Source organism: Gnatocerus cornutus, chromosome 4 (genome assembly GCF_029298725.1).
Source record: "Gnatocerus cornutus isolate USDA-ARS CGAHR chromosome 4, icGnaCorn1.1, whole genome shotgun sequence".
Classification (NCBI taxonomy): Eukaryota; Metazoa; Arthropoda; class Insecta; order Coleoptera; family Tenebrionidae; genus Gnatocerus; species Gnatocerus cornutus.
Genome location: NC_142236.1, coordinates 5,120,854 through 5,147,763, shown reverse-complemented (window position 1 = coordinate 5,147,763; position 26,910 = coordinate 5,120,854). Strand labels below are relative to the sequence as shown.

At 30.6% G+C, this 26,910-nt stretch overlaps 1 protein-coding gene across 1 annotated transcript; it reads left to right on the top strand.

The window, feature by feature from the left end:
- On the top strand, positions 1-26,910 carry LOC148176192 (uncharacterized). The gene is made up of 6 exons (XM_088034661.1): positions 1-180; positions 17,177-17,385; positions 17,455-17,590; positions 26,031-26,164; positions 26,212-26,410; positions 26,462-26,910. The coding sequence occupies exons 1-6, from the start codon at positions 135-137 to the stop codon at positions 26,542-26,544; spliced, it is 807 nt and encodes a 268-aa protein (XP_087890787.1). The 5' UTR covers positions 1-134; the 3' UTR covers positions 26,545-26,910.

Sequence of the window (26,910 nt, the reverse complement as noted above, 5' to 3'; positions counted from 1 at the left end):
GATTCACGGTCTGTAGAACGCGCACTCAAATTTCATCCTGTCGCATCGCGAGATTTAACCTAAAATCCGGGCCGAACACATGCTGGTGGAGGTAATTGTTTGAAAGAAGTGCAGTGGAGAGTGATGTGAAGACGATGACTGTTAATCAGTGGCTTATGTTGTTGTTCCTTCTGCTTCAAGGTAAAGTTTCTTCCAATTCTGCTAAAAAAAGAATTTTTTGTTAACTTTACTAAGAGCTGACCACTTGTTCTAATTTTATATAAAAAGAGCTTTTAATGAAGGAAGTGAACTTTTATTGCAACGTAAACAACTTTGTTAACCGTCTGCAGACTTACAGATTCCGGGAAATAGTTTACCGTCTTTCCCATTAATATCTATCATTTTAACGTCGAAATTTCAGATTTTTATTAAATTATGATTGATTTGGTTTTAGGGGTTGATCAAAATTCTGTCTAATATGGGGGAAAGAAAGAAAGCTTGTTTATGGCAGTGCTGTTAAAAAAAGATTTTTCCACTTGTCTGGAAGATAAATATATAGTTTGGGGACGAATCGTCAGCCTCCCTTAGAATAATTAATTATTTTCTAATTTTAAAATGTCTCAGATGTTGGTGTTAGTCATGGTTTCAGTCCAATTTAAAAAGAAAGAGTTTTCGAATTTCCACAAAGAAATGAAAGAAAATGTGAGACAAAGGGAATCTAAAGAATCAATTTCCGGAGTGTATTCTAAAAATTAGACATTCAAGATTAAATATTCAGGTTTCAAGTTTCTGGATTATGAAATTCTTATATTCTAAATTCCGAATTTCCCACGTTTTCGGATCCCTCATCAAGTTTTCAGGTTGGACAACTCTTTCAGCTTTCAGTCTTTTAAGTTTAATGCTTTATTTGCATCTTTATCTTTATATTCGGGTTTTAGGTTTGCTGATTTAGGTCTTGAAAGGATTAGGTTTCCAGGTTCAGTTTTTGTTGAAAGCCCTTTAGGGATTTAGGTTAGGAAACTTCCAATAAGGTTTTCAGCTTCCCAGTCATGAATACTAAATTTTTCAGTTTTAGGCTTCCAAATACATATTTTAGGTACTATAGTTCAGAGTTTAGATTCGTTTACAGTTTTTATATTTTCCAATTTCGATTAAATCTTGTAACTGTGACAGTTTTAAGGTTAAATCAATAAAATTTGGTGGCTTTGTCACTCGACGTGGTTGACAATTCTAAATTACAAAATTTTTGGATAAAATAAAAAGCTTCCGATTTTTTTAATTTTCTTAACTCTGATAGTTTAAACGGTTATGCAATGAAATTTTGAGCCTCTACTACTTTTGACCATTTTAATAATCACACAAAATCACAATATTTTTAGACAACAAAAACAAATTTCTTAAATTACTTCTATATTTTTTAGATCGTAAAAAAACTCTTGAACTTTCTTCTAACTTCCTTATCTTCGATCTTTAACAGCAAAACTATAAATTTTGGGAGCTTTAGTACTCTTGACTTGTTTATCGACTCTGCTAAATTACATTTTCAATAATTCAATAATTAATGTTTTTTAATACAACCCTTCAAATTTTTATTACATTTTTTAACTCGGATAATTTGAACGATAAAACAATAAAATTTTGGGGATTTGTTACTTTCGGCGTGCTTAATAATTCTGAAAAATTACAAAATTTTAGAAATTTGTATTTTAATGTTGCGTTGGGTCAAAAAAAAATCTGCAAAATTTTCTGCTAAAGTTTCATATCTCTGACATTCTTGAGGCTAAAACAATGAAGTTTGAAAATTTTATTACTTTTAGCATGTTTATTAATTCGGAAAAAATACATTTTAGGTCAATAAAAACAAATCTTAAAAATTTTAATTTTGAAAATGAAGCATAAACTCATAAAATTGTAATTAAACTTTATAACTTTGACAGTTTTAGAGTTAAATCAATGACATTTAAAGGCTTTGGCCTTCTGACACTTCTGACGTGCTTGATGATTCTGCAAAGTTACAAAATTTTTAGTCAAAAAAAACTAATTTTAGAAAATTTATGTTATAGAATAAACAAAAATTTTCCTTTTTTTTTTAAATTCTCATAACTCTGACAGTTTTAACGGTAAAACAATGAAATTTTGAACCTTAGCTACTTTTGACCATTTTAACAATTATACAATTAGTTACAACATTTTTAGATATAAAAGAATTAATTTTTTTTTTGGGTTGAGAGAAAAAGACTTCCACATCTCCTACAATTTTAATAAGCAAACAATAAAATTTGGGGGCTTGATTACTTTTAGTATGTTTATTAACTCTGTCAAATTACAATTGTGGGTTAATAAAAACAAATTTTTGAAATTTTTAATATTCGGTATAACAAAACCCTTCAAATTTTTATTAAATTCCATAACTCCGACAATTTTAACGCTAAAACAATTAAATTTGAGAGCATTATTACTTTCGACGTGCTTAATAATTCTGACAAATTACGAAACTTTAGACCAATAATTGCAAAATTTAGAAAATCGCTATTTTTAGATTAAAAAAAAACTTTCAGAAGTGTTCATAACGCTGACGGTTTAAACGCTAAAATACTAAAATTTTAAACCCGTATTGCTTTCAACTTTAATAATTTTGTTTAATAACCTTATTTTAAAACAATAAAGACACATTTTAGAAATTTTAATTTCGAAGATGAGGCATAAACTCTTAAACTGCAATAAAATTTCATAACTCTGACAGTTTTAAAGTTAAATTAATAAAATTTGAAGATTTTGTTACTTTTCACGTGCTTGATAATTCTGATAAATTAAAAAAATTTTGGACAAAAAAGATAGATTTTAGAAGATCTGCATTTTATGGTAAAGAAAATTCTTCCTACATTTCTGGCATTTTTAACGGTAAAGCAATGCTATATTGAGGCTTTACTACTTTTAAAAAGTTTAATAAAGCTACAAAATTACAATCATTTATGACAAGAGAGGCAGATTTAAGAAATTTAAATAAACATATTTCGGACAAAAAAAATGATTATTTTCCATAACTGATAGTTTTAAGCCACATCTTTGAAATTTTGACATTTTGTTATCTTTGACGTTCTTAATGATTCTGGTCAATTTACAATATTTTTGGACAAGAAATACAAATTTAAAAATTTGTATATGCATTTTGGATAAAAAAAATATCAAATTTTGATTTATTTGCATAACTTGAATGGTTTTAAAGCTACATAAATTAATGAAATTTAGATATTTTGCCATATTCGACGTGCTTAATGATTCTGCCAAATTACTACCTTTTTGGACAAGAGATATGAATGTTAGAAATTCTAATTTTTACGTTGAGAGAAAAAAAATGTTCTAAATTCCATATCTACGACACTTTCGACCCTAAAACAATAAAATTAGAAGAATTTATTACTTTGATTTATTAACTGATAATAAAGTACTAAATTCAAAAAATTCAAAATTTTGATTAAATTTTGTCTTTCATAGTTTCGAGAATAAATCAACTAAACTTGAATACTTTGCTGTCTTTGATGTGCTTAATAATTCTACAAAATTGCAAACTTTTTAAACAAAAAAAAGACTGATATTTGAAATTTTATATTTTTGGATAAAACAAGAACTTTCGAATTTCCCATAATTTTTGAAGTTCTAATGCTAAAACAATAAAATTTGAAAACTGCATTACTTTTGACATGTTTATTAGCTCTGCCAAATTAGATTTTAAATTGTTGAAACTTTAATTTTTAGGATAAAACAAAACCTGTAAAATGTTTATTAAATTCCATAACTCTGATAGTTTTAACGCTAAAACAATAAAATTTGCAAACTTGTTTAATAATTCAGCAAAATTACAAAACATAATTAGTTATATCATTAGTGTCGTAATAAATTTCAATGTAATAAAATAAAGTTCCCCAAAAAATTACCACACTCACTCAATTAACAATAAAATAAAATTTATATCGACCACATTTAACAGTAATTTCCAAGGGATGAGCTAAAAGGAACCCGCGATAATGCGAACATTTTAAAAATGTTGATTACACCTAATTGGTCTAACCTGAAGCCGGCAAAAAATGTTTCATCACCCGAATTTTTGATTAACTTAATTTCCAGTGCCCGTCGCTAAAAATTTCATAAAAAATATGAGCAATAAAATTTGTTGCAACTGAATTTTAATCCAATCGACTTGAGCGCTACCAACCAAATTACGATTTTCCCCTGAAAATAGTTTAGATTCCTGCACTGTCTCGCTGAAACCGCCAAGTTAAGTTGCAGGTGTTAATGCAATTCCTCACGTATATTTCCAGAGTACTCGAATGTAATTTATCTCATCCCAGATGTTCACACAAGACAACGCTCGTTCTAAAAATATTGTACGCACTCCGCTACATTAATTCTTTTCACGCCCTATAAATACACAGTTAGATATAACGTTTAATAAAAAAGCCACCCCGACACTAAAACGAAACAACTTTAATGGCTTAGCTGCGATTTTCATAACCGGGAAATATTGCGTTCTGCCCGGGAAATGGAGAGAGTGGATTAGAAGAAAATGAGATATAAGGTACAATGCATATTTTATACAGGGTGGGCCACCATGGGGTGAGAATTTGAAGTTTTGAAAAATAGTAAGAGAATAAGAGAAATCGAATAAAAATATTTAAATTTTTGTGATTTTTCCGGATGTAGTCGAGTTGCTTATTTTAAATGTTATTACATTATAAAACAATTTTTTTTTGTTCTACTGGTGCTACATATTTGAAATTTGCTTTGGTTACAATGCTGATTTTGACGAGTAAAGCCTAAAAATTTCAACCCTGTAGCTCAAGAACTGTCTGAGTTATGACCCAAAATATGACGTTATCTGTAACTTTTGACAATTTCTGGTTAATAATAGAATAAACATTTTTCAAATTTGTCTGAAAACAATTATAAACTTGAAATTTAGTCTAGTCAATTTACTGCTTTTGGCTAGTAAAAACTAAAAATTTCAATCTGGTAGCTTAAGAACTGTCTGAGTTATAACACCAAATACGACGTTTTCTGAAAATTTTGACTATTTGTGGTTAATGATGAAATAACAAAAATTTAAAAATTGTTTTTATGCAGTTACACACATAAAATTTACTTTATTAACTATACTGGTCCGGGCTAGTAAATACCCAAAATTTTGAGTCTGTAGCGTTAAAACTACCAAGGTTATTATGAGACAAAATATGAAAATTTTGACTTTGTTTGGTTGATCATAGAATACATTTTTTTTAATTTGTTTTTTTACAGCTACAAATTTAAAATTTACTGTGCTTAATATACAGGGAAAATTTGCATACGCTCACAGTTGACAAAGCTCTAGAAGTTGACGCAAAAATTTGTTTTTTATCACTAATAGTTTTGGCGTCGCGACGCCTTAAAAATGTAATTTTTAGTTAATTGTAAGAGTTTGTGATATCAACCAGTAATTTTTTTTTTTTTCAATATAAATGCGTTAAAAATATCTCAGCTGTTATTTTAGATTCAATGCAAATTGTCTTCAAAATTTGAGAAAAAAATGCGATTTTATCAAGTTAGTTTCCAATTTCATTACGTCAAAATTGGGAACTACGTTTACACTCATCTGTCAACATCTTGTGTCACAAATGACATCTATCCTTTGGCTCGCTTTAGATTGCAACAAATGTCTTAATTGGTGAAATTGTCGCTTTGTCGATGTTAATTAACGATTTCTAGTGTCCATAAAGTGCAACATGCCCGTGTTAATCAAAATTAACCTTTATAAAAGTGAATAAAGTGACTTTTGGTGTAAACGTAGTTTGCCACTGCGCCGTCATAATTTTGAAAACTAACTAGAGAATTCAACTCACCATAGATTCGACCAATAACAGACATTTATTTTTTCAAATAAACCAATCACAGCAAACTTTTCTTGGAAATTTTCACTAGTGAAATTTTCAGTGACAATTCCACGCGAAAATACCACGCGAGCTGTCAGTTGCTTGTCAGTTCGTTGAATTCTCATGACAAATATAACTCGGGAGCTAGAAATTGTGGGAAATTTTTTTTCTGACAATTTCAAGCCCACTCGTTATATTACTTATGAGAAAGCAGCGTTTTTTTCGCAAATTTTAAACACAATTTGCATTAGATTTAAAATAAAAACATAGATATTTGTATCACAGTTATGTTGAAAAAAAAATAAATTCGCGAATATTTCCGCAAAAACTGAAAAATCGCTAAAAATTATACTTCTTAGGCTTCGCGACTCCAACCAAACCGGGATAAAAAACAAATTTTTCCCTCAGTTTCTAGAGCTTTGTGAACTACAGGCGTATGCAAATTTTCAAAATTGTAACTTTCAAATTAAAGACGATTTTGGGGGTGGACACAAGTGTTGCCGGACCTTGTATAAATTCCGGCTAGTAAATTCTCAAAGTCTGTAGCGCTAAAACTGCCTAGTTTACGAGACAAAATATGAAAAAAAAATTTTTTTATTTAAATTAAATTATTTAAAATTTGTTTTTATGCAGATACAAATTTGATTTTTTTTCCTTATTATATTAATTTTTACTAGTAAATCCTAAACATTTCAATTCTGCAATTTAAAAACTTGTAGTAATGAGACAAAATATGAAGGTTTTGGACAATTTTGACAGTTTGTTGTAGATCATGGATTAAACGTTTTATAATTTTTTTTATGGAGCTACAAATTTGAAATTTATGTTACATAATATACTGCTTCTGAGTCCTAGAAATTTCAACTCAATAGCGGCGACACTTTACAATCAAAGAGACAAAAAATTACGTTCTATAAAAATTTTGACTGATTAAAAAATATTTTTTTTTTAAATTTGTCTAAATACAGTTACAAGTTTGAAATTTGCTGTGTCTATTAAATTGATTTTGACTAATAAATATTACAAATTTCAATCCTGTATTTTAAGAACTGGCAAATATATTAGACACAATATGACATTTTGGGAAAATTTTGACTATTTATGGCAAAACAATATTTTTAAAAATTTCTTTTCAATTTACTCTGTTTAATATAATGATTTTGTTTAATAAATGTTAAATTTTTAATTCTGTAGCTTAAACATTGTCTGACTTATGAGACAAAATATGAGGGTTTTCAAAAATGTTAAACTATGAGAGCATGCAAATAAATTTTTTAAATTCGTCTTTATGCAGATACAATCTTAAAATTGACTTTATTTATTAAGTTTGCCCTGTTTGATAATTTCTGAAAATTCCAAGTCTGTAGCTAAAAAATTGTCTAAGTTATGAGCCAAAATTTGACGTTTTTTAATAGATTGGTGGTTAATAAAACAATAAAAAAATTCTAAATTTGTTACTATACAGCTACAAATTTTAAATTTGCCGTGTTAAAAATTTTTAAGACTGTTGCTTTAAAACTGCTTAGATTACGCGTCAAAATATGAAAATTGCTAAAAATTATTACTATTTGTAATTGACCCCAAAAATTATTTTTTTATTTGTTTCTATTCAGCCACAAAATTAAAATTTGCTGTGTAAAACATTAATCGTCCCAATAAATTCTGAAAATTGCAACATTGTAGCTTCGAAACTGTGTTGGTTATAAAACAAAATATGACGATTCGTACAAATTTTGACTATTTGTGGTTGATTATGCAATAAAAAAAATTCAAATTTTTCTCTATTTATCTACAAATTTGAAATTTTTTGAGTTTAATATACTGATCTTGGCTAACAAATTCTAAAAATTTTAATTAAGTAGCTTTAATACTACTAAGGATATAAGGCAAAATTTTGCGAGATTGCTGAAAATTTTGACAATTTATGATTAATCAAGCAATATTACATATTTTAAAAAAAAATTTATTATGCAGCTACATATTTGAAATTTGCGGGACTTAATAAATAGGTTCTGGCTAGTAAATTCTAAAATTTTTAAGTCGTTAGCTCTTAGGTTATAAAACAAAATTTGACGTTTTCTAAAAATTGGATTTATTGATGGTTAATCAAGCAATAAAATGTTTCTTAATTCGTCGTTATGCATCTACAATCTTAAAATCTACAGTGGCTAATGTATTGATCCTAGTAAGTAAATACTGAAAATTTCAGTCTTGTAGCTTCAATAGTATATAATTTATGAGACAAAATTTGACGATTTCTGAAATTTTTGATCTTGTGTGGTTGATCATGCAATAGAAAGTTTTCAAATTCTTCTTGATGCAGATAAAAATTTATAATTTTGTGTGCAAAAGCGATTAAATTCTAAAAATTATATAATCCAAAAATTGTCGAATTTATAGAACAAAACATGCGTTTTTCAACACGACTATTCTAAGGCAAATTAGTCAAGATCTTCAATTAGCCACAATTTCCGCAGCAAATATTTACCCAACTGTGTGCCATAAAATAAAAAGTTTACACCTGAAGACCCCATTCGATTTTTTATTTTTACTTCTGAGATTCCGCGGAATTGGTGTGAACAAACGCACAAACACACAAATTAAGTATCTACACATTTTTTCTGTTAATAAATCTGTCGTCTGCTCGTATCCACCGTTTATTTGTGTATTTAATTCGTTGAAATTCGTGAAAGTTTCTACGTGGCGAAATTATCTCCACCGCTCTAAACTTATCTTTTACTACCCTAATTTAGTCTTGAAGACACAACTGCCTATGTCGAGTGTTATTTTAATTAAAACTTCATTTTTAGTGCTGAAGTGCGCCAGCAATTAAACGAACAGCTCCCTGTAAATAATTTCCTCGGTAAGCAGTAAAGCTAAGTGAACAACAATGAACCTTGAATAAATCCCTATTAGCTGACGATCTAGAGAAGAAATAAACCTAATAATGGAAGCAATACAAACCCTCGCTTGGTTTCCATTGAGCAAGATTGGGTCAAGTGTACATTAAATCCGAGATGAAGCTTTTATTTAACGCAACGACATAACTTAAATTACGAGCGCGATTTGTAAAATTTTTTTTGGTGGCCCCTGGATTTCGACGGACCTCCCTCATCCGCGGCCCTCGCTCGCTTAAAATTATCCGTTGATACCGGCGTTCCTATTATAAATTATGAGGGAATTTCGTAGCGGTGATCAGTTTTCATAAAGGTGTAAGTGGCTGCGATAAATTTCGGGGAGCTTCATTCATTACATCGAAAGCAATTAGTCTGATATTCGTTACGATACGGCTGAAATCAAATTTCGCACCTATCTACGCTAACACCAATTAATAGATAGGGAAAACGAAAATTAAATGGAAGTGAAAGTCAAGGCAATTTACAGCTTGAACAGTTTGTTTTGACTCGGCTCTTAGTATGAAAGTAAACACGTAAAAGACAAGATGCGAACACATGTTCATCAAATTATTTAATGGATCACAAGAAGGTTTCGTTCGGGAAATTTCGATATTTCTCTCTAAAATAGTGCACAGACTGGTTTTATTTGGAGGAACGGGTAATACCGACCTTCTCGCTACTTTCCGAAATAGATTTTCGATTGATGAGAAATATTACTCCGTAGTTTTGTTGGAAAGAAAATGCCGTGGTTTTTCGAGTTTCAAAGCGAACAGATAACGGATATCTTTTATTCAGGTTTATGTGGATATTTATGAAGAAATTTTAGAATCGGAAGATATTTCGGGCTGGTTTAAACATTATTACTGTTAAATCAGTTCACACAGATAAGCTCGCCTAGTTTTTATTGAAGAAATAAACTAGAATCAATCAGAGAGGATTTGAAAGTATGTGGAAATAATATTTACGGAAAATTTGTTTTCTTTTGATATTCAAAGTTTTTTACTGCAGAACGGTAATAGTAAACTTGCGAGGCGTGCCGAGTATTAGCTATAAACCGGCGAGGCGTGCCGAGCGTTAATAGCAAACCAACGAGGCATGCCGAGCGTTATTTGTAAATTAGCGAGGCGTGCCGAGCTATAACTATAAACCATCGAGGCACGTCTAGCCTTGATAGAAAACCGACGAGGCGCGCTGAGTGACAAAAATCGTTTAAAAATGGCTTGTTTCAGCACGATGTTTAGTGTCAGAATAAAAAAAACACAAATCGTTTAGTAATAGAGATTATATATTAACTTAAATGCTAGTCTAAGCAAAATAAAATAGGTTTTTATAGTTTTTTTACTGCTGATTTTTAAATTAGGCGTGCCGAGCGTTAATTTTAAACTTGCGAGGCGTGCCAAGCGTTAATCGTAAACTTGCAAAACGTGCCGAGCAATAATTATAAACAAGCGAGGCGTGCCCAGCGTTGATCTAAAACAAACAAGCCGCGCTGAGTGAAAAAAAATTGTTTAAAAATAACTTGTTATAGCACGATTTTTAGTGTCAAAAGAAAAAATCACTAAATATCGATTAGTAATTGACACTATATGCTAACTTAAATGCTAGCCTGAGCAAAATTTAAATTATATTTGATTTAATGAAAATAGATTATTATAGTTTTTTTTACTGTTGATGTTTAAATTAGACGTGCCGAGCGTTGATTGTAAACATTCGAGGCGTGCCGAGCGTTAATTATAAACAAGCGAGACGTGCCGTGCGTTGATCTAAAAGAAACAAGCCGTGTTGAGTGACAAAAAATCGTTAGAATGACTTATTTCATCACGATTTTTGGTGGCATAATAAAAAATTACTAAAAATCGTTTAGTAATTGCGACTATATGCCAACTTAAATGCTAGACTGAGCATTTGAATTATATTTGATTCAATGGAAATATATTTTTATAATATTTTTTGCTGATTTTTAAATTAGGCGTGCCGAGCGTTGATCGTAAACTTGCGAGTCATGCCGAGCAGTAATTATAAACCAACGAGGCGTGCCGAGCGTTAATAGCAAATCAGCCAGGCATGTCAAGCATTAATTATAACCCAGCGAGGCGGTCCGAGCGTTGATCGAGAACTTGCGAGGCGGACCGAGCGTTAATCGTAAACTTGGGAGGCGTGCCGAGCGTTAATTATAAACAAGCGAGGCGTGCCGAGCGTTGATCTAAAAGAAACAAGCCGCGTTGAGTGACAAAAAATCGTTTAAAAATGACTTGTTTCAGCACGATTATTGGTAGCAGATTAAAAAATTACTAAAAATCGTTTAGTAATTGATACTGTATGCCAACTTAAATGCTAGTCTGAGCAAAATTTAAATTATTTGATTCAAGGGAAACAGGTTTTTATAGTCTTTTCTACTGATTTTCAAATTAGGCGTGCCGAGCGTTGATTGTAAACTTGCCAGGCGTGTCGAGTATTAATTATAAACGATCGAGGATTATAACCGCACCGAGTGACATAAAATCGTTTAAAAATGGCTTAAAAAATCGTTTAGTACTAGATTAATTAGGTAATTATATACCAACTTAATTGCTAGTCTAAGCATAGTATAATGATTTTTGTAGTATTTTTACTGCTGATTTTTAAATTAGGCGTGTTGGGCGTTGATCGTTAACTGGCGAGGCGTGCCGAGCATTAATTATAAACCAGCGAAGCGCGCCAAGCGTTAGAAGCAAACCAGCGAGGCATGCCAAGCATTAATTATAATCCAGCGAGGCGGTCCGAGCGTTGAACGAAAACTTGCGAGGCGTGCCGAGCGTTGAGCGTAAACTTGCCAGGCGTGCCAAGCCCGAGTGACAAAAAATCGTTTAAAAATTGCTCATTACAGCACGATTTTTAGTGCCAGAATAAAAAATCACTGAAAATCGTTTAGTAATTGAGACTATATGCCAACTTAAATGCTAGACTAAACAAAATTTGAATTATATTTGGTTCAGTAGAAATAGATTTTTATAGTCTTTTTACCGCTGATTTTTAAATTAGGTGTGCCAAGCGTTAATCGTAATCTTTCAATCTGTGCTGAGCGTTGATTGTAAACTTGCGAGGCGTGCCAAGCATTAATTATAAACCAGCGAGGCGTGCCGAGCGTTGGTAGCAAAACAGCGAGGCATGCCAAGCATTAATTATAATCCAGCGAGGCGTCCCAAGCGTTGATCGAAAACTTGCGAGGCGTGCCGAGCGTTGATCTAAAAGAAACAAGCCGCGCCGAGTGACAAAAAATCGTTTAAAAATTGTTCATTACATCACGATTTTAGTGTCAGAATAAGAAATCACTAAAAATCGTTTAGTAATAAAACCTATATGCCAAATTGAATGCTAGTTTGAGCAAAATTTTAATTATATTTGATTTACTGGTAATAGTCAAGATGCAAGACCTGTTTAAACTGCCAAATCGATATTGAAAATTTGAATATCTCGTTTAATGTTCGCTTCAGCTTAATTGTTTAATTATTTCATTAATTCAACTAACGTGAATTTAGAATGAAAGATCTATTTTTTGATTCCTTTTATTACTACAAAATAGAATATTCAATGTTTAATTTACATTTAATTTGTTCTGTAAATAGCATGTAGAGCAAGCAAACTTTATTTAATATTCGTTTATCAAGCTTCCCAGGAAGTCCAACAAAATTGTCGTTATAAACAAAAATCGATCGAGTTGGAGGAAACCCCAGCTCTGGTTTCTATAGTTTAAATTAAATACTTTTGCGTAATGCGCCTTTTATCGTCCTCGTTACATAATATCCATTTATAATTTTTCCATGCATCCAAATCTGCATTTTGAATATCTGCATGAATAACCAATTTCACTCCGTCGGTCAGTCTATTTAATAACCACATTCCCATGCTTATACCTTTATGGTTAAATCCTCCCCGTTTTCATCCCCCTTTAAAAATTCACGTTTCAATCAGATTAAATTTTTCCAGGGAGCGCTCTTTTAAAACAAAGTATCCACCCGAATTTTTCACAACTATTCTTGTTTTTCCTTTTCACGCTTTGAGAGTCTACTTTAAGTAGTTTCCTTTACACCCCGATTTCTTGCAGTGATCGTGGTGTTTACGATTTTCTTCCTTTCTCAGACAAAAACTAGCTTAGATGCACTAATTTTGTGGCGTGTACAGGGTGGTCCACGGTGCGGTATTTTTCTCAAAAGGTATAAATAATAAATAAAAGTTTTCACGTTTTCGTGTCACTTCCGGTTACGCCGGAAGTTGTAGCCAACTCGCTTATTTTTAATGGAAAACTCCATTTTATTGGATTTCTCGATTCTACATCCAAGACGAGGGTCACATCACAATGTATCATTTCCGAGATTTTTCTAAAATAAAATAAATTTGCGCAACAAAGAATTTTTTTTTCTTATTTTGTAGACATGTGAGCAAATGTACAAAGTGTTATTTATTCGCAGTAACTTTTAGACTACTGAAAGTATAGTGAAATAACTTTTTTATCTCAAAATTTCACTTGAAAAAATGTTTATTGCCTGACTAACAACAGTCAAAAGTTTCAGAAAACGTCAAACTTTATCTCATAAGAGCAGTTTTTAAGCTACAGACTAGAAATTTACAGAATTGATTAGCCAGGATCTGTATATCAAAAACGGCAAATTTCAAATTTGCAGCTGCAATAAACAAGTTTGGAAACTTTTTTTGGCTTTATTAACCACTAATAGTCAAAATTTATCAGTAAACGTAATATTTTTGGTTATAACTCAGACAATTGTATAGCTACAAATTTGAAATTTGCAGAAATTGTCATACAGGGTTAACATATTAAACAAAGTAAATTTCATATTTGTAGCTGCATAAAGACAAATTGAAAAAAAAATATTTTCAATTTTCAACAATCCTCATAATTTGTCTTTTAATCTTAGCAGTTTTAAAGCTACTGAGGTAATATTTTTAGAAGTTGCTAGCCAGGGTCAGTTTGTTAAACTCAAAAAAATTCAAATTTATAGCTGCGTAGAGATAAATTTAAAAAATTTTAATTGCAGGATCAACCATAGATAGTTTTTACCAATCTTCATATTTGTCTTGTAACCTAGACCGTTTTAAAGCTACATGCTTGAAATTTTCAGAATGTACTATTCAAAATTAGTTTAATAACCGAAGTAAATTTCAAATTTGTAGTTGCATCAAGACAAATTTGAAAAATGTTTATTCTATGATTAACCACAAATCGTTAAAAATTTCTGAAAACGTTAAAATTGGTGTCATAACTCAGACAGTTTTCAAGCTACACGACTGAAATTCTTAGGATTTATTAGTTAACATTATCATATTTAAAAAAGCAAAAAACGAGTTTCAAAATTTTTATTTCATGTTCTACAATAAATTGTCAAAATTTTCAAAAAACGTCATATTTCGTCTCTTAAGACAGCCAGTTCTCAAGCTACAAGGTTAAATTTTTCAGCATTTATTCGCCAGTTTCAGTGAATTAAGCAAAGAAAATTTCAAAATTGTAACTCTATTTAGACAAATTTGAAAAATATTTATTCCATGATCAAGCAAATATCGTCAAAAATTTGTTAGAAAACGTCATATTTTGTATCATAACTCAGACAATTACAAAATGATTGAATTTTTTAGGATTTATTTGTCACAATTAGTCATAATCAAAATAAATTTCAAATTTGTAGCTGCATTGAGACGAGTTTAAAAAATGATTATTCTATGATCAACCATAAATTGTCAAAAATTTCAAAAAACGTCATATTTTGTGTTATAACTCAAACAGTTCGCAAGCTACAAAGTTGAATTTTTTAGGATTTACTAGTCTACATCAGCATATTAATAAAGCAAATTTCAAATTTGTAACTGCACTGACTCAAATTTAAAAAAAATGTATTTAATGTTTTACGATAAATTGACAAAATTTTCAAAAGACGGTAAGATTGCGTTTCTTAAGATAGTCAGTTCTCAACTTGCAAAATTGAATTTTTTAGCATTTACTGGCTAAAATTAGTAAAGCAGCAGAGTAAATTTCAAGTTTGTAGCTGTAGTGAGGGAAATTTGAAAAATATTATTCGATAATCAACCATAAATCGTTTAGACTAGGCAGTTTTCGCGCTACTGACTTGAAATTTTGAGAATTTATTAACCAGGATCTATATATTAAGCACAGTAAATTTTAAATTTGTAGCTGTAGTAGAAACAAATTTGAAAAAATGTATTTTCTGATCAACCAAAGTCAAAATTTTCAGAAATTTTCATATTTTGTCTCATAATAGCCTAGGTAGTTTTAACGCTACAGACTTAAAATTTTGAGTATTTACTAGCTCGGACCAGTATGGTTAGTACAGTAAATTTTAAATGTGTAACTGCATAAAGACGATTTTTAAATTTTTGTTATTGCATTATTAACCACAAATAGTCAAAATTTTCAAAAAAACGACATATTTTGTGTTATAACTCAGACAGTTTACTCGCTACAAAATTGAAATTTTCAGGATTTACTGCTTAGGATTAGTAAATTAAGCATTGTAATTTTTAAACTTGTAGCTGTTATAAGACAAATTTGAAAAAAAAAATTCCACGATCTTCCATTAATGATCAAACTTTACAGAAAACATAATATTTTGTCTCATAAGATAGTCAGTTCTCAAGCTACATAGTTGAAATTTTTGGGATTTACTGACCAAAATCAGTATTTTGAGTATAGTACATTTTAAATTTGTAGCTGCTTCAAGACGAATTTGTGCGTTTTTATTTTATGATCAACGACAAATAGTCAAGATTTTCAAAAAACCAAATATTTTGTGTCAAATAGTTTTCAAGCTACGGTGTTGAAATTTTTAGGATTTACTAGTTACGATCAAATTTTTAAGCATGGTAAATTTCAAATTTATAGCTGCACAAAAACTATTAAAAAAAAATTATTGCATGATCAACCCAATTTTTTTCTAAAAAGTCAAATTTTATCTAATAAATAGTACAGTTTTTTCGCTATAAAATTAAAATTTTTAATATCTTGTAGTCAGGATCACTATATCAAGAAAACAACAATTTTATAGTTTTATCTGAATAAAAAATCATTAAAAATAATTTATTCCATGATCCGCAACAAATTATCAAACTTTTGTCAAAGTATCGGACTTTATTCCATAAATTAGACAGTTATTGAGATATAGAGCTTGAATTTTCAGAATTTATTAGTCATCATCTCTATTCTAAGTACGCCAAATTGCAAATTTGTCGCTGCAATGAGTGGAATTTGAATTTTTTTTTCGTGGTGAATAAACAGTTTTTCAGAAAATGTCGTATCTTGTCTTATAAATTTGACAATGTTTTAGCTATATAGTTGAGATTTTGAGAATGTGTTAGCCTCACTGTCATATCAGGCACAGCAAATTTCAAATTTGTAGCTTCAGAAAAAAACATCAAAGCGATGTGAAAAAAAACAGAAAAATCAACGAAAACAAAAAACCTGTAAAATCTGATCCCTTCGTTTGCCCTCAACCCTTAACAAATTGTTATCAAAACCGAGTTAAAATCACTAACTTCATGCCAACAACCTAGAAAAAAATTTAAAAAATGCACCACTACATCAGAATTTAAATCCATTCATCCGCAGTGGCGGTTATTTCAATATGTAATCCTGCAGGATTTATCGTATATAGAAATTTTTTGTATTCCATCCAAACATTTTAACTTCATAAAACATAGTTTATAAATATTGGAGTAGTGAACAGAATAATAAAAGTGGTTTGATGACAAAAAGCGTCCGCGTCGAAATTTCCTGTTCTAAATTAACACCGCCAACGACAATACGTATTGTAACATGTCGCACAAAATTCGTAATACGTATAATTGGGCAAGTTTGGATCGGCACATGCAGGGTGGGAATTACCCGAGTTGTAAAGGCAAACTTTCGAACACTAAACTTTATCGAGTTGTTGTGCCATTAAACCTTTATTGTGTTACCTAATTTTATATATTAAACTTTGTTATTGCTCTGTAATGTCATTACTTGTTATTGAATTAACAGCTCCAAGCCCCATTTTTGCCCATAATTAATAGAGGGACACAAAAAATGCGAGGTCCACTAAATTTTGAGATCCGCGGACTTTCAAGGGCCACCTATTTTTTTTGCTCATAATGAATAGAGTCTCTTTGTATACTTTATTACCTCTCGAACGTCTCAGTGAAGAACGTGTCCACTAACAACCCCATTCAACATCGAATCGCACTCCCAGAGGCATAAAACTGTTTCGTACTGAAACTACAAGAGTTTTTACATCATTACTGCGCTCACTCAAGAACACATAACAAAGCTCTTGGAACGTTACACCCTCCAACTTATCTTGTCCTCCTAACCCTGCTATTGTCCTGGTCATTTATAGAGCCATCCTGTTGCAGATGTCTCCGCGTTGAGGGAAGTCATTTTGACTATCCGACCACAGATCGTGGAGCGGTTGAGTGACGCCGCATTGATATGCTCCTACGACTTGGAAGGAGCCAATTTGTACTACGTTAAGTGGTACAGGGGGAACCATGAGTTCTACCGATACACCCCCAGTGAGAATCCGAAGACAAAGCTGTTTCCTTTGACGGGGATCAACGTCGATGTAAGTGGATAAAAAGTTGTAGGCAATACGTAGAAAAACTATTGTACAAAACACGTTTCTGTTTTTTAGGTGGACCGCTCCAACAGCACTCAGGTTGTTCTTCAAGACATAGATTTTCAACTTTCTGGAAACTTCACTTGTGAAGTTACAACGGCAGAAGATCCGGTCTGGACAGAGACGGATCAGCGCTCAATGTTGGTCGTACGTAAGTGTTTTTTTTTTATTTTGTCGGATATGCGCGTGTTGGAAATTCGCTGCTGGATGTAATTTATGGGCGCTATTTTCGTGGAATAGCGAATTAGGTAATTGATAGTTTGGACGGACTTCCAGTTAAAATTTATTGTGGTTAAACATCATTTGCGTTTATGGGGGTGATTTTAGTAAATGATTCTTGTGATTGGAGTGCGTTTTAGTGTTTAGGTTGTTGATCGTTAAGTTTTTTATTAAGGGAGTTAGTATTTGAGAAATTTAAATTAATTGACGCAGAAACAGAAATTTTAGTATTATCAGGCAAAAATTGCCAATTTTTTCAAAACGTGAATTTTGATCCATAATTTGAACTGTTCCAATGACGCAATAAAGTTTCAAGTTTCAGGACTTATGAGCCAAGATTAGTACTTTAAGTAGAGTACATTATAAATTTGTAGCTAAATCAAAAAGAATTTAAAAATTTTATATGCTGCGATTAAACACAAATAGTCATAATTTTCGAAAAACTTATATTTTGACTCATAACTTAAATTGTTTTTAGGGTAGAAAGTTGAATTCTTCAGAATTTATTAAGTCAGAATCCGTATATTTAGCAGAGTATATTAAACTTGCAGGTGCATCAAGACGTATTTGAAATATATTTTCCAAGGCTTAAAAGTTAATTTCAGAAAACGTCATATATTTCCCTTAAATTAGCCACTTCTTAAGTTACTAACTAAGTTGAAATTCTCAGAATGCACAAATCAGAATTAGTAAATTAAGCAGGATATATTTAGAGTTTGTAGCTACATCAAGAGAAATTTTAAAATGGTCAAAATTTCTTTTTTTTTGTCATAAGTTATCCAGTTCTTAAGTTACAGAGTTGAAATTCTCAAGGTTTGGTGGTCTGAATTAGTATATTAAGCATAGTAAATTTTAAGTTTGTAACTGCATCAATACGAATTCGAAATATTTTTATTCTATGATCAACCATAAATAGTCAAACAACTAAGAAAGCTCATATTTCGTCTCATAAATTACACAGTTTTCAAGGTACGGTGATAATTTTTTCAGGATTTACGAGCCATAATCAGTGTACTAAGCACAGTTAATTATAAATTTGTAACTACATCAAGCCAAATTTGAAAAAAAAGATCTACCATAAATAGTCAAATTTTTCAAAACAAGTCATATTTTGGGTCATAGCTCAGAGAAGTTTTAAGATATAAAATTAAAAATTTTAGGGTTTACTAGTCAAAATTAGTACATTAAGAGGAGTAAATTTCAAATTTGTAGCTGCATCACGATAAGTTTGAAAAATTGTGATTGCAAGATCAACCACAAATTGTCAAAATGTTTGAAAAACCTCATATTTTGTCTCGTCATTTACACAGTTTTCAAGCTACAGTATTGAAATTTACTAGACAAAAGCATTGCATTAAGCAATCTAAATTTCAAATGTGTAGCTAAATCAAAACAAATTTAAAAGTTTAAGATTTTACGAATAACTACAAATAGTCAAAATTTTAAAAAAACTCATAGTTTGAGTCATAACTTAAACAGTTTTTCGGTTACGAAGTTGAAATCTTCAGGATTTATTAGTCAGAATCGGTATATTAAGCAGAGTAAATTTTATACTTGTAGGTGCATCAAGACGTATTTTAAATTATTTTTTTCCATGGCTTATCATTAACACTCTAAAATTCCAGAAAACTGCATATCTTGTGTCTTTTCAATTAACGAGTTCTTAAGATACAAAAGTAAAATTGTTAAGGTTTGGTGGTCAGAATACGTATATTAAGATAGTAAATTTCAAGTTTGTAACTGCATCAATACAAATTTGGAAAATTTTTATTATGATCAACCACAAATAGTCAAAATTTTTGTCTCATACTTTAACCAGTTTTTAAGCTACAGTGTTGAAATTTTCAGGATTTACTAGTCAAAAGCAATGCATAAAGCAAAGTAAATTTGAAATTTGTAGCTGCATCAAAACAAATTTGAAAAAAATTGATTGCCTGATCAACTACAAATCGTTAAAAGTTGCAGAAAGCGTTTTATTTTGTTTTATAATTCAGGCAGTTTTTAATCTATTAAGTTAAAGTTTTTAGGATTTACTAGTCAAACTTAATATAATATGAGACGTAAATTTAAAAGTTGTAACTGCATCATGATAAATTTGAAAAATTTGTAATTGCAATATCAACCACAAATAGTCAAAATTCTTGTAAAAACCTCATATTTTGTCCCATATTTTATCCAGTTTTCAAGCTTCAGTGTTGAAATTTTCAGGATTTACTATTCAAAAGCAATGCATTAATCAAAGTAAATTTCAATTTTGTAGCTGCATTAAAACAAATTAATAAAAATTCCGATGCATGTTTAATTACAAATCGTCAAAATTTGCAGGAAGCGTTATATTTTGCTTTATAATTCAAAGAGTGTGTTAGCTATTGAGTTAAAATTTTTAGGATTTACTAGTCAAACTCAATATAATATGAGACGTAAATTAAAAATTTGTAGCTGCATCATGATAAATTTAAAAAATTGTAATTGCAAGATCAACCACAAATAGTCAAAATTTTTGGAAAAACCTCATATTTTGTCTCATATTTTATCTAGTTTTTAAGCTACAGTTTGGAATTTTTTAGGATTTACTACTCAAAAGCAATGCATTAAGCAAAGTAAATTTCAAATTTGTAGCTGCATCAATACGAATTTGAAAAAAAATGATTGCCTGATTAATTTCAAATCGTCAAAATTTGCAGAAAGTGTTGTATTTTGGTTTCTAATTCAGACAGCTTTTAAGCTATTGAGTCAAAATTGTTAGGATTTATTAGTCAAACTCAATATAATATAAAACGTTAATTTCAAATTTGTAGTTGCTTCTTTATAAATTTAAAAAAAAACAATGTTTTAAGACCAACCACTTTTTGAAAAACCTCATATTTTGTCTTATAATTTATCCAGTTTGCAAGCCACAAGGTTGAAATTTTCGGAATTTGCTAGTCAAAAGCAGTGCACTCAACAAAGTTAATTTCAAATTAGTAGCTGAAATAAAATAAATTTGAGAAAATGCGATTGCATGATCAGCTACAAATCGTCAAAATTTTCAGCAAGCGTCATATTTTCCTTTATAACTCAGACAGTTTTTAAGTTATTGGGTTAAGATTTTTAGGATTTACTAGTCAATTTCAATATAATATGAGACGTAAATTCAAAATTTGTAGCTGCATTATGATAAATTTGAAAATTATTTGTTCTAAGATCCACAAATGGTCAAAATTTTTGAAAAACCTCATATTTTGTCTCATAATTTATCTAGTTTGCTAGTTGAAATTTTCAGAATTTGCTAGTTAAAAGCAGTGTATTCAACAAAATTAATAATATAGTGATATAAACCGATGAAAAAAAAATTAAGATCAATTTTTGTTTCTTTCCTTATTAAATTCAAACAAACTAAAATGAAATTTTCCCAAAATTGTAATATCGCCCACTTGTCAATTGTTCGTAATTGGCGTGCTCTGCTTCGAATAAAAGATGCAAAATAAAGCACCCAACAGATGCACTTTCATAAGACTCCTCTAATTGTGTTTCTCTGTGTCGTGCTTTTCTTCGTCTCCAAGACGTTATAAAACTCGCATTCTCCCGCTTTTTTAATTAAATCGAACAAGACAAGTCTGAAATTGGCAGCACTGACAATAAACGCAGAGTAAACATCTCTTCGATAAAAATTTTAATAAGTTTAGCGCGTACCAGGAAATTCTGTTTGGTCCAAGAATGATTGATGATATTGCAGATTTCCACAACTTTAGAAGTTTATCTTTCTATCTTGTAAACTGCCACAAAAATTGTAAAAATAGACCAATGATACGCTTAAGTGGTTATCGATGAAAGTCGTCACATCTGGTGGCACTTTCAGAGCTGTTCCTTGTCGAATTGAAAACGAAAAAATTAAAATCGCGGAGATCCGAAACTGGAAGTTTGTTCAAGCAATGTTGCTTTGGATGCAACGTGCATGACTGCAGCAACAAGACACTTGGGAGCGAACGTTGCAACTTCAGTTGTAATCCCAATTTGCGATGTTCGATACAAGATAGCACCCGTTAAATTGCGAAGAAAAATAATCAAGCTTCGAGCAACTATTTGCTCGAAAGGAACGTTGTTTAATTATAATCCACGATGATTATTTTCTATCCACGTTTTGTTTAGAAGTCTGTTAATTTATGCAGCGCTCTCTCCAAGTTGACACTAACTTAAACAGCTTGTTTAGCATTCAAACGATCTTTCCGTCGAGTTCAAATCCTCAATTTAGATTGATATAAAGTGCATGCAGTGTTAAAGAGCACAAGTTAAAGCGGGAAAGTATCGGCAACTTCATATTTTCTTGTTAACAACTTAACTTTTATAAAAATGTTATTGGGGACATGCGACTGGAAATATCAACTTTGGAGATTAAATGGAAAAGTAGCTGATGGATGATTATTAAGGAAAAGTGCCTCCGAAGTGGAAAATTTATTGGTGCCGGGGAAAAATTACAGGGCGGGTTTTTAAAGTTTTATTGAAGGAGTTTAAACGCTGGGGGTGCGTGGTCAACAGCGCTTCAGTTTTTGCTGTCATTTTTGAAACATTTTTGAAATTCGACTTGGCGCAGCTATATGTTGGAAAATTACTCTGGTTTTGACTATTAAATTCTAAATATTTCAACCGGGATGCTCAAGATCGGTTTTAATTAAAAAACAAAATAAAACATTCTCAAATTTGTTTCGATGCAGATAGAAATTTGAAATTTACTGTGCGAAATAAACTGATCTTGAATAGTCAATCGTGAAAATTTGAACCCTGCCTCTTAAGAACGGGCTAATTTATAACATAACATTTTATGAGAATTTTGACTATTGATGGTTTCCATAAAAAAAATTACATGATTAGATATCTAAAAACGCATTTTTATTTCAAAATGTTATGTTATGAGCAATAAAGTAGAGAGTTTTTGAGTTATGAAGTTAAAACTTTGAGGATTTGCTACCCAGAATCACTGTATTAGGCATACCAAAATTCAAGTTTTTACCGACAAACAAGAATTTGAAAAATTTTGATTTCTCGATTGTATAATAAAAATCATCAATTTTTCAAGTCTTGTTTTGTTCTATATTTAAAACAGTTTTTGAGCAATGGCGTCCAAATTTTTATAATTTACTAGCGAGAGTCACCTCAATAAGCACACGTAATCTCAAATTTGTAGCTAAATAAACAAGAATTTAAAAAATTTTGGGAAAATGATTGTTTAAAAATTTTCCAAAAAGTTTTGTTTTCTTCCATAAATTAGACGGTTTTTGAATTATTGAGTTTAAAGTCTTAGGGTTTATTATCCAGGATCACTGTAGAGAGCACGCCATATTTCAAATTTCTAGTAAAACAAATAAAAATAAAAAAAAAATTCATTATCGACTAAAAATTTTTCTTTTCGAAACGAAATGTTTTCTTTCATAAATTAGAGTGTTTGTGAGTAATCGACTACAAATTTTGAGAATTTGTTAAACACAATCAGTACAATAAACACACAAAATTTCAAATTTATAGCTACATAAAAAATAATTTGAAAAAATCCATAACTAAATCTACTATAATTTTTTCACAAAATGTTATGTTATAAGTATGAGCCATAAATTAAACAGTTTCAGAGATATGTAGATAAAATTTTCAAGATTTACTATTCAGAAACACTGGATTAAGCAAGCCAAATGTCAAATTTGTATCGAAAAAATTTGAATTTTTTTTTTTATTTTTTGTAGCATAAAAGTTTTTCCATTTATCACAATGTGTCATGTTTTGATATATAAATTAGGCAATTTTTGAGCTGTAAGAGAGAAATTTTTAGGATTTGCTAGCCAGAGTAGATACAATAAGCACACAAAATTTCAAATTTATAGCTACATAGAAAAAAAAATTATTCAATTATTCCATGATTCGGTATCTAAAGACGACTTTTTTCACAAAATATTAAGTCATAAGTCATAAATTAGACAGTTTTTGAGTTATGGAGTTAGAACTTTGAAGATTTATGACCCAGAATCGCGGTACTAAGCATGCCAAATTTCAGATTTTTAGCGACATAAACAAACATTTGAAAAATTTTGGTTTCACGATCATGAATTTAAAATTATCAAAATTTTTCTCAATAAGTCTTGTTTTGTCCGATATATTAAACAATTTTTGACAATAACGTTCAAATTTTCAAAATTTACTAGTAAGACTCACCGCAATAAGCACACGTAATATCAAAAAAATAGCTATAAAAAACAAAAATTTTAAAAATTGTGAGATAATGATAGTCTACAAATTTTTCAAAAAGTCAGGTTTTTTTTTAAATAATTTAGACAGTTTTTGAGTTAATGAGTTGAAAGTTGTAGGATTTATTACCTAGGATCACTGTAGAAAGCACGCCATATTTCAAATTTCTAGTAAGACAAATAAAAATTAAAAAAAATTTATTGCACCATCGACTACAAATTTTCAATTTTTTTCGAAACGACATGTTTTTTTCCATAAATTAAACAGTTGGTGAGTTATCAACTACAAAATTTTAGAATTTGTTGGACACGATCACTACAATAAACACACAAATTTTTAAATTTATAGCTACATAAAGAAAAATTTTTTTCATAAAATGTAACGTTATTACTAACATATGAGCCATATTAGATAGTTTTAGAGTTATGTAGTTAAAATTTTCAGGATTTACTATACAGGATCATTGTATTAAGCAAGCCAAATTTCAAATTTTTATTGAGATAAACAAAAATTTGAATAATTTTTAATTTTTTAAAACATAAATGTTTTCTCATTTTTTACAATGTGTCATGTTTTGATATATAAAGTTGACAGTTTTAGAGCTGTAGGGCTGAAATTTTTAGGATTTGCTAGCCAGAATAGATATAATAAGCACACAAAATTTCAAATTTATAACTATATAGAAAAAAAATGCCATGATTAGGTATCTAAAAACGACTTTTTTCACAAAATATTAAGTTATAAGTCATAAATTAGACAGTTTTTGAGTTATGGAGTTAGAACTTTGAAGATTTATGACTCAGAATCGCGGTACTAAGCATGCCAAATTTCAGATTTTTAGCGACATAAACAAACATTTGAAAAATTTTGATTTCACGATCATGAATTGAAAATTATCAAAAATTTTTTCAAAAAGTCTTGTTTTGTCCGATATTTTAAACAATTTTTGACAATGACGTTCAAATTTTCAAAATTTACTAGTAAAACTCACCCCAATAAGCACACGTAATATCAAATGTATAGCTATATAAACAAAGATTTTAAAAATTTTGAGATAATGATAGTCTTCAAATTTTTCAAAAAGTCATGTTTTATCTCATAATTTAGACAGTTTTTGAGATATGAGTTGAAAGGTTTAGGATTTATTATCTAGTATCACTGTAGCGAGCAGGTATCAAATTTCTAGTAAAACAAATAAAAATTAAAAAAAAAATTGCACCATCGACTAAATTTTTTGCGGAACGACGTTTTTTTTTCCATAAATTGTTAACATTGTTAAATTAACAGTTTGTGAGTGAGTTATCGACTACAAAATTTAAGAATTTGTTGGACGCAATCATTACAATAAACACACAAAATTTCAAATTTATAGCTACATAAAGAAAAATTTGAAAAAAATGACTAAAACAACTAAAAATTTTTCACAAAATGTTATGTTATAAGTATCAGTCATAAATTAAACAGTTTTAGAGATATGTAGGTAAAATTTTCAGAATTTTCAAGTTTTACTATCCAGAATCACTGTATTAAGCAAGCCAAATTTCAAATTTTTATTAAGACAAACAAAAATTTGAATAATTTTTAATTTTTTAATACTTCAATGTTTTCTCATTTTTTACAATATGTCATGTTTTGATCTATAAATTAGACATTTTTTAAACTGTTGGGTTGAAATTTTTATGAATTGCTAGCCAGAATAGGCACAATCGGAACACTAAAAACTGATAGCTACATAACCAAAAATTTTAAAAAATTTTTCAATGATCATCTAAAAATTTCAAATTGTTTCCAAAAAGTCATGTTTGATCTCATAAATTAGACAGTTGTTGAGCTACGCAGTTAAAATTTGTAGGATCTACTAGTAAGAGGCAACACCATAATCACACTGAATTTCAAAAAACTACATAATAAAACATAAAAAAATAAAATTATGCGTTAAAATTCACTTTGCAGGAATTTAATCAGTAAAAAAAAACGAAAAACGAAAATCAAAAATTTTTTGTAACATTTGAAATTTGTTTGCCACTTCATCCCCCGCATTTTTTCCCAAGCCTATAAACCCTTCAGATCCACAGCAAATTGCGCCCACTACAATATTTCAGCCGCTAAAATTTGTCTTTCCATGTTCATCCCCACTGCATAAATCTCAATTTTGACTCCAGAGCTGCCGGAATCTCCCCCGACAATAAGCGTAGGACGAGAACCTCTGGACTACGGTGACACCCTCCGTGCAAATTGCACCTCACCCCCAGCCCGGCCCGCCGCCAGACTCAAGTTTATCCTAAACGAATTGCCGGTACGAAAAATCCACCTTTTCACCCTTCACTTTCAATAATTTAATAGGTGGCTGCCACCCCCAATCTCAGCCCGCGCCTGTCCCAGGAGACCCAGTGGAGCGACCTCTTCCTTGACCTCCCCCTGGAAGAGTACCACTTCAACCGTGGAAAACTAATCCTGCGGTGTGTGGCCCAGGTCGCTGACATTTACCACGAAGAGGCCGTTCTGGAGTTGGCCAGCGCGCGGAATCCCGTCCCTGAAAAAGGTCAGTTCTTGCGAGTTTTAGCTGGAGGTGGTGGTAATTCGATGATTTCAGTGAGTGCGCTGGACTCGGCCGGAGGCGGCGGGAGGAGTGTGGGGCTGCTGGTCGGCGTGCTGCTATTTCTCGGCCGAGTTTAAAGAGGGGGAGTTGTTGGTGTCAGATTTGGAGGGAAATCGGACAAGGAAACGCTAATTTGAGGGATGAAAAAGAAATTAGGTTTAACTTTACTTCGGAGTGACATTGGGGGTGGTGGAAATTTCATTTTCATCTTCATTTTCTATCGATTACCTTGCGGCAACTCTTTGTTGCAAACTAGTGGCGTGCATCATGACACCAACAATTTTCGCCTCTTGGAAATTCAAACTTAGACTAAGTTTTATGTACTTTTATACATCTAGAAAATTCGAAAATTTTCACGAACGGACAATCACGCGCTAAATTCGTGAAAATTTTTTCACCCTCTGTACGTCCGGTTTCTGTTGACAATTAAGAAAATTGTTATC